Source organism: Larus michahellis, chromosome 7 (assembly GCF_964199755.1).
Source record: "Larus michahellis chromosome 7, bLarMic1.1, whole genome shotgun sequence".
Classification (NCBI taxonomy): Eukaryota; Metazoa; Chordata; class Aves; order Charadriiformes; family Laridae; genus Larus; species Larus michahellis.
In genome coordinates this window covers 21,392,659-21,412,897 of record NC_133902.1, presented here as the reverse complement: position 1 = coordinate 21,412,897, position 20,239 = coordinate 21,392,659, and the positions used below count along the sequence as shown (strand labels likewise).

Below are 20,239 nucleotides of genomic sequence, written 5' to 3'. Positions count from 1 at the left end.
AACTGGACTGGAGAGGACCTGACAAAGTCTAAATATTGCAGGGGGACAGTTGTAAAAGCCAGTCAATAAGGTGTTTTATTTTGCTCGGGCACTAGAGCAGTTCTTCAGGAAGAATTAGGAGAGATTTTTGCTGACACTCAGAACACGCAGAAGTTTCCAATCTGCACAGCTCTGAAGTTTGGAAGGGTATAGGATCAGATCACCCTTTTGACACTGAGCTCTGTGCTGGAGTGTGGAGCTTTGAGCTGAGAGGAAAAACTCACAAATAATACTGTTTTGAATTGAAAGTTTGGTATTGGAAAGAACAGATAATGTCTTCAGGTCATCAGGAAGTGTCTTAGGGTGCGGCAGTGTTGCTTCTAGTGCTCAATAGGTGTCAGCAGTTCTTTAAAGGTTAAGTTGCCAGTATATATTGGTCGGTTTGTGATCTTGGAGGAATAGCTCAGAATACTGTCCTGCTGATAAGAGGACAAGGAAACCCCAAACAAACTTACAGTCAGTGCTGGCAATAAACAAAAAATAAATACAAGAATTCCTTTGCTCAGGAAGCAAACAAAGACTGATGATACCATGTCACACTTTTTTTTTTTAATTGAGAAAAGCAGCTAATTTTGTAAAGAAACAATGAGACTTTCTAATACAGTATGAAAATATACCATGACATCCTCTAAAACATACAGAGAGAAAGCCAGGTGGATTTATCCTTTTGTATCAAGTGTGGATACCCAGAATTATCTTGCATTGTTTTTTTGTTTACAAATACGAATTACCTGCACCCCCAATTCCTGTTCATTTGCCCTGCCATGGGTTGACACAAAAACTAATCTAGTTTTAGTTGCAAGGGCTTTTTAAGATTGTGGACAAAGAAGATGCAGCCAAAAGGTCTGAAACAGTTGACATTTTAGATTCAGAATAGACAAGACATCCCCATTGCCTTGCTTTCTTTTATTAAGATGTTACTTTGTAAATTACAGTTAGGGAAAGTTTTGTGGCAGTGAAACTTCTCTTCATTTTTCACTTTGCATTTTACCTGCCCCATATTTGATGAGTAGAACCAAGTGCTTGCTTGAACAGGTGCTGCAAACTCAAGAGGGCAATAAGAATTTATCAATGTACAGATAGTGGTAAACCAAGTCTATTTCTCTCATGGGTGAGGTGACAGGTCACTCTAGTATGGACAACTTAGTAGATATTTTACACATTAACCTTGGCAAGGCTGCTGACATGACTTCATCTGATTGTTCTCACAAACAATGTGAGGAAGTACAGTCTGGATGAAGTTGTAATGATGAACGCAGCTGGATAACCATGTTAGGGAAGGGAACGAAGATCCCATTGTCAGACCGTGGTTCAGCAGGGTCTCCTTGGGTGTGTTTTACCTCTGGTTCCAGTCACTCTGTGCAGTAACAACCTAGATGATGACTGCAGTGTGCCTATTAAATTAGTGGGTGATAGGAAACTGGGAGAAGCTACAGAAATAATGAAGAACCTAATTGGAATTCAGTGTGAGCTTAATGAATTGTAGGTATGGTCTAACAAACTTGGAGGTGGTTGAGCAAGTATGATTGCAAGCTATTTTGTGCTTAGTGAAATTTAAAATACAAAATTAAAAGTAAGGAGATAGCAAGTGTGCAGAAAATAGACAGGAAAGGTTAGGGGCGTCCCAGGGCAAGCATTAGCCAATGAAGTTTTGCTACAAAAAATCAGGGATGACATGAGGTTTTATAAATGTGTGAGCAAGATAGTCTGAAGACTAAGTAGTTCTTTTGCTCTACATGGCTCGTCTGAAATGTATCTGGTTTGACATGGTTTTCAAGAAAAATGTGGATAAAATGGAGAAAGTCCAGAGCAGAATAATAAGAAAGACCAGTGATGCAGAAAATTTCACCCGCTAAGAAAACTGAAGGAGGTTTTTAAAGTAAATTAATAAGTGATATGAGTTTTAAAGTATTTAGGACTGCTGTAGAGAGAGGAGGAATAGTTTGTGCAATTCAGTATGGCCACGGAGATCAAGAAGCGATGAATTAAATTGTAGTGAGAAAAGTTCAGTTTATATGTTAGAACTTTCGAATGAAAAATACCATTAAATATTGGAAAAGACTGTGAGAATGTTTTTGAATGTAGCCTGTTGGAGACCTGTGATTTGGCAGACATCTCCCAGGTGTGATACAGATACAGTTGATCCTGCTTTGGAACGGGAAAGTAGGGTATGCAATTTCTCAAGGTCCTTTCTAGGCTTTTCTTCAGGTTTCATGTGAGTTTACATTTTAATGGGTTGGATCTCTGAGTAGAGATACGCTAGTATTTAAAATAAAGTATATACTTGGGCGTTCAAGACACGCCAAATAATGAATAATGATGGGGAAGAAGTCTTGCTTAGCTGTAGGAAACATTGGACTGACTTTTAACACCTTTAATTGTAATTTTGAATTAATATGAAAGTGTGTTATCTTTCAAACTTTTGAACCTTTGTGTGTGAAAAGTGCAATAGCTGTTAAATTTATAATAATTTTGAGCCATATTTTGGGTATGTCTGAGGCCTATAGAGACTGTCCGAAAATTAGTTAACTGCAGACTTCGTTCTGATTTCCAGATCCTAGTTGGATCATGGGAACAATACAGTTTTGGCTGAATCTTGTAGCACAGTTTATATATCAAAATACAGGTTTACCTTTTGTACAAGTATCATTTATGTAACTGCAAACATCAGTAAAGTGATTTACTTGGTACAGTGGTACTGGTGTAGGACAGTTAAATTTTAGTCATCACAAGTATTAAACTAGACTCTAATAATTTGTCCATGTGCGACCAACTAATTCTTGCATCTGTTTGCCTAGCCATTGGGAGGGACAAAGCTTCGTTCACAAAGCTCATCTGGGACAAGCCTGTTTATTATTAAACTTAGGCTTCCACAAAACCTAAAGTACAGGAAAGCAAATCATAGAATGGTTTGGATTGGAAGGGACCTTAAAGATCATCCAGTGCCACCCCCTGCCTTGGGCAGGGACACCTCACACCAACCCAGGTTGCTCCAAGCCCCGTCCAACCTGGCCTTGAACCCCTCCAGGGATGGGGCAGACACAGCTTCTCTGGGCAACCTGGGCCAAGGGCTCGCTGCCCTCACAGCAAAGAATTTCTTCCTCATATCGAATCTAAATCTCCCCTCTTTCAGTTTAAAACCATTCCCCCTCATCCTATCGCTACATTTCCTCATAAAGAGTCCCTCCCAGCTTTCTTGTAGGCCCCCTTTAGGTACTGGAAGGCTGCTATAAGGTCTCCCCAGAGCCTTCTCTTCTCCAGGCTGAAGAACCCCAACTCTCTCAGCCTGTCCTCATAGCAGAGGTGCTCCAGCCCTCTGAGCATCTTTGTGGCCCTCCTCTGGACTCAGTCCAATAGGTCCACGTCCTTCTGATGTTGGGGGCTCCAGAGCTGAATGCAGTACTCCAGGTAGGGTCTCACGAGAATTGCAGTAGGCTTCATCAGAGATGTTAAGGCAAATGGAGTATGAACTCTTTCCTTACGTATTCATCATTCAAAGCCGCTCTCTATTGATTATTCATCTCTCTCTCTCTCCTTCTCAGTAGCTTTGCTCTTTCAAAGTTAGAGATTTGTCAGTTGGTAATCTCATTATTTTAAACACATACCAGAAACAAAGAATAAATATGTTTTGTCCTACAGAAATATCAAGTTAATGACGAACCTGTCTCTTTTTGAATGCTTTTTTGCCAGGTATTATTTAGTATAATTTATAGGATGCATGGCCGCAAAACAGGCATTGAAACTTATAGCTGCATTTTAGGGTAGCTTTAATGCCAGCACTATTACAAGGGAAGAACAACAGCGTTACTGCGCGTGCCTTTCTTGCCTGCCAAGAGAACATGCTGTGGTAAACTAAATGGTACGTACAGGAGCTTTTCCCATTTTTTTAATATGAGAGATCTTACTATATTTCCATTTACTATTGAATGTTACTAACTCGGGAGATGGCATGTTTTTTGCTGTCATTGAAACTTATGGAATTGAGAAATTCAGAGGTTTGTAGTGTAGATTCATTTGTAAATGAAACTTGAAGGTGAGGTGATTTGTTGACTAAGATTATTTCAGTCTGTGTTGTCACAGTCCAGTGGAACTGTGCTCAGCAGTGTTTTATCTCAAGTCTGCAGTAAGTCAAGTAATAAAACCACATTAAATTGCTGCAAAATATGACTTGTTTTATGATCATCTGATGTAAGGGGCTTGGGGGATGAAAATAGGAAATGATTGATTCAAATGGCCCTCTTTCTTTTTTTATTGGGAAACAGCCCCGCTAATCATTTGGAATAGGTGGGGCTTAGCAACAAAAAGAAGTATAAAAAAGGTATTTCTACAGTACAGTAACATATTTAGGCTTTTTTATCATCCTACCCCATGTAACTCAAGTAATACTTCCCAATGTTCTCACTCAAGGACACATGGCAGGTGTATGTAGAAGGCATAAAGTGAAGTTTAAGTGTTCTAAATGCAAGTTTGCACCCTGCATACTGTGCTGTGGCGCTGGCTTTTGACAGTGATTGTACCTGAAAATAAATGTCCCTTTATTCATGTCACATCAGATGGATATATATAGTAATTTTGTTGCTGGAAGGTTTTTTGTTCTCCTCCAACGCCCTCTGTCCTCAAGTAGGAAGGAAAATGTTAGGCTTTGATTTTTCACAGGGATAGCTGTAACTGGGCTGGGGCAAAAGGTCTTTATGCTGTGTATCTTAATGTTGGTGTACTCTGGGCTAAAGGCAGCTGTGCTGGATTTGGTGGTGTTCTTTAAGGGCCGCTTATCGTATGTGTAGACCTTAAGCAGGCTTTTATTGTTGGATATTTTCTTGTTGACCGCTTCTGAATGAGTACAACCTAGAAAGTGAAGCTATGTAGTTTTTTTCATTTTCAAAGTGAAAATAGTATAGAAGAACCTAATAGCATGAAGTAAAGAATAGAGTCTGAATTTTGTTTAATAATAATAATCTAGTTGTCTAGATTATTAGGGTAGGTAGGAAAACACTGCTTTAATTCAAAACGTATGGCATAGTGAAGCATCTCTAAAGAGTACACGCAGTCTGATCTGTCTTACCTGAAGTTTGATGGCGTGTGCATATGATAGCAGAGATGTATTCTGAATAATGAATCTCTTAGCTATAGAAATAGTGATGCTCTTGTTAGAGTCGGATGCATAGAATCAGATCAGGAGAATATGTCCACTTATAGCAGGGTACCGTTCTAAAGTGCTGTGGAAAGAAATGTTGTGTAACTTAATAGAAATCCAGTGTCTGAGTCTTCTTTAATTTCTTTTTTTAATTACTTAAATTAGTCTCTATTGGGAGCTTTGCGTCATCTTTTTCAGCATAACTGCTTGACAGCTGTGTAGTAGTGTACAAAGGAATTTAAAGATGACTGCTGGGAGATTCTTTCAGTATAATATTTCGGGGCTGAAGCAGCTGGAATCCCATAGCTTCAGAGCTGTATTCCATGAATGCTGCACTAGTAAGAACACTTTTACTTCATGAATTTCTTTTTAATGCCCCAAAACTGTAGCCATCCTGTTGTTGGTTTTGTTGTGGTGGTTTTTTGTTTTGGTTTTTTTTTTTTTTTAAATAAGAAATGAAACAAGGTTATTGCAGCCCACTTAGGGGGAAAAGTGATATCTGAGGCTGATTGAGAAAGCGCTACAGCGTTTGGCTAATTCTCAAAATTCTATTTGAATGCTGGAGAGCTGTATAGGGCAAAGTGATCTTTGTATGTTGTACCGTCATGTTTCTGCCTGTTACAGTACTGACAAGGGGTTTTGTATTGACTCATACAACAACTAAAAGCAAAAGCCACCTTTCTTATCTATAGTCTAAGACCGTTGCCCTCAATGTCTTCATTCTTTCTACTGTGCAAAATTGTGTTTATGTGCCTTATCACACATTCATGCTTGTGCGAAAGTGCTAAAATTGGGGATCGTATTTTCATTCTTGTATACTTTATAGAGTAAACTGTAGTGAGTTTGATCTTCATAGGTGTGTTTGGCCTTTTAGGAGAGGTTTAGCTTACGTAGACAGTTTTACATGTGATGGTGAATGCAGGTAACAGTACAGATGAAAACTGTATTGGTGCAACAACAGTTAGTAATCAAATAATATCAATTCTTAGGAAGGAGCTGAGCTGCTGTGGAATATGGGAGAGGGAAGGAAAAGGCATCAACCCACTCGTTTGATGGTGTCTGTTCTCCTTCTATTCAGTCCACGTAGGTGGGCTTGTACAGCTTTTTAGAAGGTGGAATTTTGAAATGTATGAAGGATATCTTTAACCTTTTGTATCTTGCAGCAATTTTCTTTCTTATCCATGGATCAGTCTTGTGTAGTTTATTAGTAGGAAGAATTACAGTTGCTTAAAGTGTGATGTTAGCAAACAAACAATGGGAAGGAACAAAGCTCTCTATTGCATATTCAGGTATATCGAGGGGACTGCCAGTTAGACTGAGGATAATATTAATCATCTCTGGGAACTGAGTTCCTGAAGCCATGTGAGCATATGCCTGTTAGTGTTTTCATACATCTGTTTCCATGTGAATGATCTGTATGTGAAGGCCTGTGTAGGACATAATTTTTAGTAAACATTTTGGAGAGCTGATTTATAAGAGGAAAAACATCTGTTGCTAGGAAAAATAAGGAGTATGTGGAAGTAATGTTTCAATTCAGGCTGAAAATTATTAGGAAGTCAATGGTCGCAGTTATGTTGTATATAAGGGCAACCATATTAGATTTTAACAGGCCACAAATATATGTTGTCCATTAAACTGTTTCCTTTAGCTTGTAATCCTTCTTTTAGTAGAGAAAGTTATACAATGTGTGAGAAGGACAGAAAGTTGAAATAATCTGACACAGATTCTGACAAACCCATGGCATCTAGTTAATTAACACTTCGTGAATTTGAAGCTCAGTGTTTATTTTTTTGATGCCTATTTGCAGTACAATTTTTACTTTTGAAATTGTGTAAAGACTTTAAAGTGTACACAACAGATCTTCTGTGGCATGTGTTGTTTCCTGCTGTGAAAATATCGAAGCAACTATTTAATATCGAATTGATAATGTGGATGTTGCTGAATTTATTTTCCTTGTAAATTCCTCTTGGAGTATTACAGTTGTGACATTTTAATAAAATTTAGTATTTTTGTGGTAAAATTAGCAAATGTAAGAGCTATGGTGTCAGAGTAGCATGTTAGCGTACATCATGATGGTCATGTGCTACTGGTAGGAGTTTTAGAAACTTACAATAATGATTCTTTTGTTTTTTTTCTTGGCTACCGTTTCTTTTTCAGGTATGTAAAACTTCACTGAGTTTCTCTCCTTTTTTCCCCTGTAGTTGCATGTGATACTTGTTAACTCCTTTTTTTTTTTTTTTTTTCTCTCCCTACCTGAACTTAGTTTGGAAATATTATTAGAAGTTACATGTTTCAGCTTATAAGCAGCACTTTGCACAATAGTAAAATTCTAATAAGTACATGTAAAGTTGTTTGTGAGTATTAGAATAATCACCATCCAGTAGAAAGTATGCTGCCTAGAGTAACAGATTGATCATAATGTTCTCTTGGATGTAGGTAATAGTGTATTAGTTCACTTAAATGTAACATATTTTAGAATTTAAGAGTAATTTGTTTATATGTAATTTTTCTCTCTTTTTGTTACACTGCTTTCCCAGCAAGGACAAGTTTGGAAGGTTTGCAAAGCTTTTCACCTTCCCTTTGCCCGCTTGCCCGCTTTCAGAATCGGTCTCATATTCCATGACTTCTGTCTCTACAGTCCACAACCTGGTCATAGAAATTAATGTGGAAAAGTTTTTAAATGAGCTGTCATTCGAGTTCGCTATGTTGTGTAGAAATGCCTAGCATGTAACTTAGTTCTGCATGAGACACAAAACTCCTTTGCAAATCCCTCTGAGGACTGTAAAACTAAATGAATATTTGAGAGAAAGTACAATTTGAGCACAAACTTTGTCATGTAAGTAATGCTGCTTTTAGTATGTTTCTCCAAACTAAATGGTATAGCATGGCTCGCTAGTCAGAGTAGTTGAGAAGTAGTAGCGTGTCTGACAGCATGCGCTGTAGCTGGCAAAAGTAGGTGCTTTGTCAGTTGTTTGTCCACAGAAGCTGTTCTGGTATGTCTACGTAAGTTATTGAAGAGTCCTAACACTTAGTTGCGACTTCTGTTGAAATCAAAATGTAATGAAATTTCTTGATTGCTGCTTTTAAAGCACAGCCTATGCTACTGTAGGAGTAAAGAAAATGAGAAAACTCGAGTTCTTAATCTAAGGAAATAGAATACTTCAGGCAAGTACTGGTGGTTTTATTGTAGAATGGAAAACTGTCTTGCAGTTAATAATTTAAAGAAAAATGAAACACAGATCGGTGGTGGGGCTTTTAGTTTTGTTTCACAAAGGATAGTTTAATCATTTAATGTGCCCAGCACTGTCCTCCACAGATGATGACATGATTGAATTTTCTAACAGTTTATTAACTCCAGATGCATACAACACTACCTCAAACAAGGAATAGCATTAAAAGGAAACCATTTTTTTCTCCCTCTTTTAGGATTGAGTTTTTTCCCTCACTGCTGTTCTGCACTAACTGCTTTGATATTTCCATGCATCTTTTTCAGTAGAAGAGCATCTCTGTACTGTTTCCCATTGCATATTTCAGCTGTGACAGTCCCTGCACTTTGCCTTTCATTTTATCACCTGCTCACTAAAAACAAACAAAGAATCTTTCTAGTTTGTCTTCAGATTTGCAACTATCGCTTAGCTTTAGATGGGTGATTGTGTTTTTACTTCATTTTTTATTGTATTTTTTTATAGGCATGCGGTGACCCCAAAGCCAAACCATCCTATCTTATTGACAAAAACCTGGAATCTGCTGTCAAATTCATAGTCAGGAAGTTTCCAGCAGTAGAAACACGCAACAACAATGTAAGTAACCAAATGGTTTTATAAGTATTTTTCTCAGTACCTTTCAGCGCTTGTTGCTCAAATTGGTGAGGTTTTTTGTGTTCTTTTAAAGCATTTGATGGTGACTGTGGCAGTTAAAATATAGTTGTTGATTCAGATCTCTGACAGGATACTTTTGAAAGAACTATTTTCAAAGAAAGAGTATTATATTATAATTCTGGATTGGTTTTGTTAGGGTAGGACACTCTCTAATTTTCTTCTTGCCTCCTGTCTTCTGTTCCATTTCAAAGAATTGTCAATGGGAAGTAATCCTCGAAAAAATCCTGCTCGATCACAGAAATTCTTGGTGACCAGACTAATTGCAGATGATGGAAGTTGCATAACTTTATTTGTGATAAGACCTGAACAGCAGATCAGTAAAAGCCACCCGACTGCAAAGTGGGAAAACATGATTGTACTTTACAGGTGCCCTTGCTTGTGGGGTCAGTCCCTGGGGCAATAAAGAATGCTTTGGTACATAAGGAGAAACCTCACAAAGTACAAAAATATGGAAATATAGTTGTTTCCTCTTCAGATGTAGTGAGTTCAGTTGCAGTAGGAAGTTATTTTTCACCCTTCTGAGTGATCCAGTATTGCTGAATTTGTCTCTGTAGTCTTTTAGAGATAATTAAGATTACTGGATTACAGGTAGGTGTTCTGGGAGGTGATGTACACTTGTTTGTCTTTCAATTTGAAAGTCAAGGGAAAGGTTTTTGTTTTACCTGCTTTATATTTCTTTCCAAAGGTGGAAAGTGGAGGTAGGTGTTGGGTTTGCATGTTCCCTGCATGCAACCACTTGCATGTGTGCTTGAGAGGTTTAGGCTCGCTTTAAACATTCAGGTTTCTGCAGAATGGTACTGGTAATAGCAGTGGGAATAATTAGTTTCTTTTACAATGCCAGCTAGAATTTCTATGTAATGCTTCCAGTAATACCAATGGGGGGGGGGCGGGGGGGAAGAGAGAAAAACTTTCCCTTATGGAGGAAACAAGTTCAATAATAATGTGCTTACTCACTTTAAAACTTGCACACGTTCTGTAGTGTTTAATATTGCTGATCTCTGTATTGCGTTTGATAGTAACAGATACCACAAATTCTTCATCGAATCTATATAAAAATAGTAAACCCTTCAAGCCATGTTTGGTAAACACTTCCATATTCTCTAAACTTCAGTGGCAGATCTACTATTAAAAGCAAAAGATTATGTACATGGAATTTGTTTAATGCAGTTGCCTGTATGCTCTCTATATATCTTCCGGTTGTTGACTGTGAATTTGGAGCTTAACTAATGATAGATACCTAAGGATTTGGTACTCTGAAGTTTATGACAAGAGATCAAAGCTAAATTGATATATTGTGACAGTCACAGTTTCTAAAATGGGACACACTCCTTGTGTTCCGTCACTGCCTTGTGTTTATTTACCGTGAGCCAGCCAGGCCTGTGTTTATTAAGCACAGTTATCAAAAGCCTGCCCTCCTTATGTATGAGCACAGCTTAAAGTAGGGGTTTTCAGTTCTAGTAATAGGCAGCTGAGGTTTCCCCGCCTGCAGTCAGAGCTGATGGCAGTTTGCTTGGCTTAGTTGTTTACAGATTTTTCCTGTAGAGTGTTGTATCTCCCCAAAAAAACCCCTTTACCCATAGCAGATACCTAATGAGACAAAAGCAGTGTCATGTGCAGAGGAAGTTCTACTTTGATGTAAGTTAAATTTGTGTTTGTAAACCTTAGCTTCAAAAAGGCATAAGCAACTAGCTCCTGGGCAGGAAGATGTTCTCCTGCTGGCCAACAACCAGCTTGCCATATGTTAGGAGGGCGCACCAGTGAGTTCCTTCAGTAGGGAAATGGGTGATCAGAGATGTAAAAGGGCAAGAAGCTTATTGGAATAAGGACATATCCATTAATGAAATATTATGAAGCATTATTGCAGGGGAAATAGCTGAGAAATCATAAGCTGTGCTTCCTCCTTGCAGTGAAAATTCCAGGAGAGCCTTTCGGGGAGGCGTTTTGGATGTGGTATGCTCAGCTGCAGTGGTTGCCATAGCTTAGCATTGTGCATCTGTGCAGTTAGTAATACCTAGTGACTGCCAGTAGGTGATGGTGCTAAACAAGCTTGCATGCAGTGAGAGGAGCAGTGGTGCCTGCTTTTTGGGTTTTTTGACCTATTCTTTAGCTGGTAGTTTGGTTTTCTCAGGTGCCATTATTCAGAGTGTGTTGTCTGAGGTGAAGAACACATTTTATTGAAGAGTATGGGCAGTGTCTGCTGTAATCGGATAGGTGCCTGATCTTGAAAAGTCTGCATTTTTAGTCTTTTGAAACAAGTGATTCTGTTATGTTTGCTATTGATAGCTTTTACACCTTTATTCACAAAAAATACAGCTCCTGGTTTTGTTCCTCCTTCAGTGTTTGACATGCTGATTCACACTAGAGTGAGGTCTGGCAATCGCTGTTTTTTCAATATTGTAGCAAGAGTGAAAGTTTATGAGCAGTTCAAACAAAAGTGAAATGTCCAATGAATCTTTGACCTGGCTGAAAAATAAAATGGAGTAGTTAATCTTCCGAAGGATCAATTATAGGTGACTCTGGGCTTCATCAGTTCATCACTCACTCTCTACTGTTGTCCTAGGGCATTCCCTCTGATCTTATACTTGCCCTTTCTCCTCCAATCACCATCATGAGCCATACAACCTTGAAAACGTGCAGTTTGAAGACGGAGCTCTTAAGTCAACTGTTAGTGATGTTGACCAGCAGTGTAGTATTGCTTAATAATGTATGAAATACCTGCAAAGGAGGGAGTGTATGTAAACAAAAACTGAAGGATTGACAAAGTGAGAAACAAATGTTTTAGATACTTTTTATTATATAGTTTCTCTCTATCTTCTGTGTTTGGGAAACCTTAGTATTTATATTTATTGTAAATTGACTTAAACTTTGCTTTGAAAATTGGAGAAGCCTTCTAAATTGGAGAAGCCTTCCATCATTCTTGGTCAGACCAGTGATCTGATTGTGCTAGTATTGACTCAGGGTAACATGTATTTTTACTGAATTTCCTTGACTAGCTTCAGAAGAAATTTTCCAAAGTAAGCAGTGCAGAAGCAGACTGATGTTTCTGAAGGTTTTTTTAGACCTCTTCCTCTTATAAGGTGTCCAGGCACGGTTCTCACCACAGAGAAATTGAAAGAGAATGTACTGAACTCCAAAAAAATGTATTAGGACCTAAAATTTGCTCAGTTAATGCTAACGTTTAATGCCATTGTAAAGCCAGAACAAAATATTTCACGATGGGGAACTGGAGATGCAGGGAGAAAAGACAATTTTCTGTGGATTGTTGGTGGGATGTGAAGAATGTGCTGCCTGCGCAGGTAGAGCTCCGTGTCTTTGTGCGGTGGAGCTGACCGCCTTGCTGCTTTCCTAAACATCACATGTGGGAAGTGGTGAGAAGGTCTGCCTTCTTTCTTGAACGTGTGTTTTGTCTTTTACTCAGACTGTTCCTCAGCAATTTCCTTGTAGAAAAACTTCCTGTATTTTTAAATGTCTATTGGAGAAGTTGAGGCTTCGTCACTGCTTAGTGTTAAGTAGACTGGTGAAACACTACTCAGAAGTTTGTAAGTATATGGTTAGTGGGAGAAACGTCCATTTCTTCCACATGCCGCTAATCTTAATCTTCTAGTAGCTATCTTCCCACTGTTGCTAATGTCAGTTCCACTGTGTTTTGTATTGACTACACATTCAATTTCTTAGGAAACAATGTTTTAGGGGCTTATTTCCCTGATTTAATTGTAATAATTTTCTGCTGTATTATGGCAGCAGGGACTGGAAATAAGATCATATGAGAGTAGAGTACAAGCGGTGCGAGCATTTCCAGCCTTGCCTGGTTAGGATCTGTAGTTCACTTTACATTTTATTTACTTTTTCTTTATGGATGTGCTGGCTTTTTCCTTTTAGGTCCCAGTATGCATGTTTGTTCTGCTTACTGTGTCTTTCACAGTTGCGCTTTATAGTGAGCTGGTTGCAGAGCAAATTGGCTGGATATAGGAGAGGCATTGTGGGCACAGCGTGGCTGGACCTCCTTGGCCAAAGCTTATTAGAAGACACAAATGCATGCTTTTATTAAATGATTTCTTCTATAATAACATTATTGAAATAGGCACTTTATAACCAGTCCTGATTTTTAATATGTGATAGGTGCTTCCAATAATTAGTCTTTTTCAGAGCACTTAACTGAATACAAATAATCATTTGCTTTTGAAGTGGTCCTTTCAGCCCCTCCAAGAGGTACAGTGCCAAAAGGAAAATGGGATTTGTTTGTTTGCTTGTTTCTAATGAAGCTTTTAGTATTGTAATTTGCACAGTGCTAGTGAAGGTAACTTAGAAATTCTCTTCTGAGGAAGAATTGGGGTCTCAGCTGTGTTGCCTCATGTGCTGGTAATTATTTTTCTCTAAAAAACTTTTGACGAAACAGTAGGGTAATTGACACCTATGGCAGCTGATTTCTTAAGATTAATTTAAGCAAAGTAACTTAAATCCACAAATTCAGTAAATTTAAATATATTTACACAGCTTTCCGGATCTCTTGTCTGGGAGACTTGATTTTTCAGACACCTAATTGCTTAGTTTAGCAATAAAAACCCAACTTCCTGTATTCCACCACAAAACTAACTAGATTGCTGGCCATGAGGGCTAAAATCTTTTCCAGGTAAGAGGATGCCGTGCTTTCCTTGCATGGCTGCCTGTTCACCTCTGCTCACTTACTGCTCAGGGGAGTGCAAACGGGTTGGTTTTCCAGAACTCACTGGGTCAGCAGTTCCGTTTACAGGAGATCCCTCTGCACGAGTAAAGCCAGCCGATGAGTAACTAGTTCAGCTTTGTACAAGCAGTGGAGATTTCCTTATGTTTGAGAATAGGATGTACTAAGTTTATTTCAGAAGAAACTGCAAAATATCTGCAACAAATTATCTACGCTTTTACTAAAAATCATTCAGAGTTGAAGTTGCTCTGCTAATGTCGTGCTCTGATACAGCCATACCTACTGTTCTGATTGGGTACGCAGTGGCGTATCTGACGTCTTCAGTGGTGGCCTGCATAAGACTGACTTCGCAACTTAAAATGACTTATGCTATAACATAATCAGAGTAGTATGTAAAATTTTTCAGCCTAACAGTCATTTGAAAGTGACCGTTTTTTCATAGTGATTCCAAAAGATGATGTGAAATCTTGAAATCTCTTTAAAATGTTTCACCAAACAGAACTGCCATAATGTAACTTACCTTTTTTCAAAATGGTAAGCGCTAGCAGCAGAGATGTTTATATTTATGGCGTAACCCTTGATTGTGCATGAATTTGAGATGGAGTAGCATCCAAAACCAATTTAGTTTTTATCCTTATTTGTAACAAGTTATTGTAGTACACTGCTGTAAGTCAAATCAGTCCACAGAAGTCACTTGCCAAGGTAATCCAAACTAGTCATGTTCTCGCTCTTGTTGCTGAACAGTGTATGCAATACCAGCAAAGGAATGAATGTTTGTAATACTTACCCTGCATTCTTCATCCATTAAAACTGAAATCTTCTTTTGATTTGATTGACAACTTCAGAGCTTGGCCATTAAAAAACAAAGAAACCAAAAAACCTCATTAATACCTATACAGTATTTTAGTTAAGTAGTGTCACTGAGATGGCATTCCAAAATGAGTTTTCATGCATTTTAAATTAATAGTTCTTTTGTGATTTCATGACATAAATGTAAGTATGCAGGCAGCTAGAGACATATGTCCAAAACATATGTCAAAATGTACAATATGTCAATATGTACAAAAACTTAATTTTGTAAATAGTTGCCTTGGAGATGTCAAGACCTGTGGCCAAAGCTTGCATGATACAATATGTAATGAGCATAATGTAGGAATTACTGTATGAATTTATGTAAAAGAAAGTGAGAGAATGGGAAACAGTTCCTTACGACTGACAGGTAGATCTGCCATTATTAATAATATGGTCAACCCTGGGGACAGTAATGATTGTGGAGGGTCATGGGTAGCAATTTTCCTTTTCAAAAGACTTAACTTAGTGCTAGAAACTTGAAAACAAACCAAAAATAGATCTTGCAGTAGAAATGTTAGTTAGTAAACATGTTAAGTATTCTATTACATCTTTTTATATGCAGCATGTCACTTCAGAGGCTGATTTTTAATTGGAAATAACAAAACCAAGGACACATCCATCATTCTACAGTTAGTTTACAGAATTTAAAACTCATTCTCTTCATTTGATTAGATCCTTCTCTCTTCCCACCATTCTCGTAGACACAGAACTTTGTTCACGAGTTGAATTTTTAAAATCTTCATCTAAAGACTCTACAGGTGGCAGGCATAATGAGTATAGTAAGTGACAGTAAGAATGCTGACAGTGATTATTTACCCCTCTCCACAGCATTTTAACAGTCGTAATTTGTAATACTGCTTTTTGGGGCTTATATTCCAGCTAGTAAGATGAAGTTGATGGTGTTTTCTCTGGGGACATTGTAATATCTACAGTATCAGTTTGTAGAAAACAAATATAAGTGTTTAGTGATCATATTTGCAGAAAAAATATCACATTGATATAAGGAGGCGAAAATTCCCCTATCTACTGTCTATTTATGGATCAGGAAATAAGACATTTATTCACATACTACTGCCAGCAGTCAAATAAATATGATAAAGTAGTTACAGAACTACAGTTATCTTCTGGTTTTCCACACATAAAACTCTCTGAACAACCTTTACTACTTATCTTGTATTCTTCCTGTGCCTTCATATTACATCTGTATTTATTCACTTTGTTAATATGCCAGCGTCTGTGTCATTACTTTCTTGTCTCTGTTCATATAAGTTTTATGTGAGGCTGTCTTACATCTTCTGATGTGTTTTTCCCTGCTTTTAATGCACTTCTTTTAATGTACTTTCTCTGTGTACATAATCAGTTCTGTAAAGATTTTGGAGGTTTAATGTGAAGAAGGAAAGGCATGAGACAACTTGGTAAAGATCAGTAGATCTCTTGTAGGTAATGTACTTGACAAAGTGTCAGCTTCATTCCCTGGTATTTAAAATCCTGATTTATGAGTAATCAAATATGATTGGAGATGTGGTATTTTGTTAACAGACAAAATAAATTATTTCCCTTTTTTTTTGATCCTGTTATGTTAAAATTTCTACAGCTTTTCCTGTGTCTTAAATCTAATTCACCTTCGTCAACAAAAATACTGTTGTCCTTGTTTGTATAATTTGTACTTCAAATTCTTTAAGAATAAACAAAACACTTATATCTAACCCATCAAGAAAGCATGGTTAGCTATAGTGAAAATAATCTTTTGATGCTGGTAATGTTTTAAGAGTTATTTCTTCAGCTTATCCTATTTTAAAACTTTTGTTGACTATTGGAAACAGAAATGTTTGCTGATAAATGGAATTGCAGGCTAAGGAAAAAAGCCTCAAACCAAATACAAAATGATATAGCACCAGCTATTTCTTAACAGCTGTTAGGAAATTAGTAATGGAAAGTTTTGTTGCAGTGGGTGTGGAAGGAGCTACACCCACATTCCTGAGAGATAAAAATGCAAATAAACATCATCCAAGACCCTATATCCTGTAAACTGTGCTTTTAAACATCGCTGATCAGGCAGCGCTGTGTGAACTGGACTGCGTGTGCCGCACTGATGTACCAGTGATTACAGTTGATGCATTGTTTTACTTTGATACTGACATTTTAAATAATAGTTTGTTTATATCCTTAACACTCAGAGTTCGAAGAAAGATCACCTTAACTCTGTACGAAAGTTTTAGCATCCTTTAAGTATAAATATTCCTGGGAATACAGGTAACTAGTTAACAGTGCACGGCAGTGATTCCTTAGTTCTTGGTTGAATGTAATGAATACCTCCCTATATTCTGTTATTTAATATACAACTTCACAGAATTTCTGAAATAAAGATTACTTATTTTGCAGGCATAGCTCCCAGCACTGTCTCCCTTTCTGCCTTGTCTCCCCATTTCATGGATTGTGCCCCAAATGTGTCATGCCCTCCAGAAGTGGGCACTCAGTTGCTATTTGTTACAGCAAACATAGCTGTGGTGTACAGCAACCTATATATGATCTTGATAGTCTCCCTTAGCATTGCACCTCGTTTAGTGTGAGTTAGGATTGCAGTAGGAAGAAGTTGTTAAAGCATATGTGCTGCTATAATATGAGTTTTGGGTTTGCCTTCTTTCTGCATGAGAATTATTCCTATTTCTGAATGATAGCATGTGATCTGTTCCTAAAAAATCATGAAACAGCTCCTCAAATTCATCCAATTCATGCTTGTGTTAGTTGCACAGAAACAAACCCTATTTGTTTCTGTTTTAAAACTATGTATGTTTTAAAAACAAATCACTTGGAATGAATAGTTTAAGTGACAGGGCCAGGGTAAAGATTAAACCCAAGCTTTTTAGGCAGTGAGTGTTCCTTGTGTAACAGCTGCTGACTGGCAAAGCAGCCCCCAGAGCACAAAAAGCGCTTTTTCCTCGGGGGAAATCCCGAGTGCAGGTTGGCCCAAAGGTGGCCCGAAGTTTTGCTGGAGCTGTGCACACCCACGGGAGCTTCGGATGCTTCCTTCTCTGAGCACAAAGCAGTTAAAGTTTAAGGTACATGCCGGGAAGGGTAGTAGCAAATTCATACTGAGAATCAAAACACATTTCATAGGACTTACATTTGAAAACAGATTTTGTGCAGCAGCAGCTTAAATGGAGATAACCTATTTCCTAGTGCATGAGATCATCGGGAGAAGTTACACATGTGAAGAAGAATAAACACTTGTACTTGCACCCATGTTTCATTTAAGTCCCAGCTAACGACTACGTGAAAGGAACTTAAATATTATATAGGGCAGGCATTGAAAGTCGGACCTTCAAAGTTAAATCCTATGCTCTCTGGTTTAAGAGTAGCAAGGAGTATTTTATAATGTAGCCATCCCGGCTTGCTCATAACTCTGTATATGCCTGTCTTTCTTGGTTATAATGGAAGTCTTATGACTGAAGGCTTTTAAAAATCATAATCGCCTCTCAGAATACAGAGGAAGGAAGCAAAAATTATCTTACATATGATGTAGTGGTCCAGGGAGTCTATTTTTTGAATTTAGAGGAATTTCAGTGCTTTACATAAAACTGAGAACACAGAGCACAGCTTTATGAAGCGAGGGAGATGAAGCAGCGTATTCAGTTTTAACTTGTCATATGGAAATAACCAATTGGAAACAATTTATTAATTCACTCTCATAATTGATTGCTTTTGCTGAGAGGAAAATCATATTTAGCGCGATCAGTCTTTAATTTAAAATCTTGCAGCTTTTTGGAGGGCACTTTTTCATATTGAGTGTTATGACTGCTTTAACTCATTTCAATTCGTATTTCAGGGAAGAGACTTAATTAGTAGATGGATATTGCAAGTTAAATAATTGGATTCTTGCAGTGCTGTGAGACTGTAATACATAGATAAACAGAATGGCTGTTCAGTAAAACCTGTGGGGTTTTTTGTGTTTTTAATTGTAATTGTTTAAGTGATCTGTCTGGTTCCTCTACAAAACGTTGAAAAACATGAAAATTAAATGATATTTCATTGTCTGTTTAAAAAAAAAAAAAAATAAAATCCATGTGAACTATTTTATGCCTTTGTATTCACATTTGCCTCTTCCATTTTATCCACCAGTGTCTAATGCTAGTGTTTTGCTTCTTTTTTGTTTCTTTATTTTGTTGCTTTTGTTTGAATGTATTATTGTGTTTATATGGAACTGGTCAAAGAACCGTTACTGTATTTTATGTTTGTATCTACATTTTATTTTGCATGCTTAACGTGGCTTTGCCTGGATATTCTTTTTGGTAAGTTCAGAATTTAAAAGCATAATGTTTTTCTGTAGTAAAGTTTGTAACCTGCCACCTTCTTTTCTCCCACCTCAAGAAACGTCATTGTTTTTTTGTCATACTGATTTGTGCTCCCGTACTGTTCTGCTTTTGCTAATTATACATGTAACACTGTTTTCCTAACGACCCATTTTCATCCCTAGCTGAGCTAAACAATATGACTTTGGTACTAATGTGTACTAATTCGACTTTTGTCTTCAAAGTATAGTCAACAGCTGTTAACATGATCTGTTCTGAGATCTCTGTGTGTGTTTGAGACACACAGAACCTCAGTCTTAGAAAACCATGTTAAGGCTTCTTTGCGTAGCCTGGTGGTTACTCTGCGCTTCAGAGGTAGTATTTTTCAAGCAGTGTTCTCCAGGTCTTCTAAGAACAGTGTGCATGTTTATGTTTCTCTTTTAGCAACAGCTTGCTCAGCTCCAGAAAGAAAAATCAGAGATTCTGAAGAACCTGGCATTATACTACTTCACTTTTGTCGATGTTATGGAATTTAAGGTAAGGTATTGCAAATATGTCAGTTGTGCTGTGACGTCAGGTTTCTGTCTTTATTTATGAAGTAACACTATATAATGAAATAGATGAACTTGTAGCCCTGTTCTTTAAAAAAAAATAATAAATAAATTAGTCTCCATCACTAAGCAGAGTAAAGTGATTTACTTAGATATTTTTAAACTACACTTACTTCTTTTTTTTTCCCCAAGGACCATGTTTGTGAGCTGCTGAACACTATTGATGTTTGCCAGGTCTTCTTTGATATCGTAAGTTTCTGGGTTTAAACTTTCAAATACTGCTTAAAAATGTTTCTAGTTGGAGTCCTTTGTAGACAATTAGAAGGACTTGTTTATGTTAGCCCAAGAAACATGACATCTCTAGTTATAAACACAAGAGAAAAATATTTTAATCTTCAGATCTTTAACTTTTATAAATAGCTTGAAATCAGAAGATAGACAATTTTGAACAGGCTACTTATGGACAGTAGTAACAGTGTTGTCTGTTACCAGACATACAAATCGTTCTGTAATTTTTGCTGTATTGTATCTGCAAGTTCATTCTTAGAGGTTTACTGTCATCTACATGCTTAAGCCATGTAGGCTTACAAAACAGGAATATTACTGCTGTCCACCTAAGAGATATGTGAGGAGTTCAATTCTGGTGTTGACTAAAGCAAGTGCAAAAGCAGCTAAAAGGGTTCCATTTAAAAAACAAAACCCAACAAACCAAAACCACCAAATACCAAAAAAAACCCTCAAACACATTTTCTTTTTTGTTTCAGCTTTCTTTTTTGACGTGCATAATGTCACCTTGCTAAATGTAGTCATTATTC

General features: G+C 37.4%; 1 protein-coding gene across 4 annotated transcripts in view; it reads left to right on the top strand.

The window, feature by feature from the left end:
* Positions 1 to 20,239, top strand: part of NCKAP1 (NCK associated protein 1) — a 59,781-nt gene that overhangs the window by 4,342 nt on the left and 35,200 nt on the right. The window contains exons 2-5 of one of the 4 annotated variants that reach the window (XM_074596037.1): positions 7,711 to 7,728; positions 8,863 to 8,973; positions 19,324 to 19,410; positions 19,617 to 19,673. In XM_074596037.1, coding sequence (XP_074452138.1) covers positions 7,711 to 7,728; positions 8,863 to 8,973; positions 19,324 to 19,410; positions 19,617 to 19,673 — 273 coding nt within the window. Of the gene's footprint in view, positions 1 to 7,710; positions 7,729 to 8,862; positions 8,974 to 19,317; positions 19,411 to 19,616; positions 19,674 to 20,239 lie in introns of all 4 variants that reach the window. The other 3 variants (XM_074596036.1, XM_074596039.1, XM_074596038.1) reach the window with 3 other exon arrangements.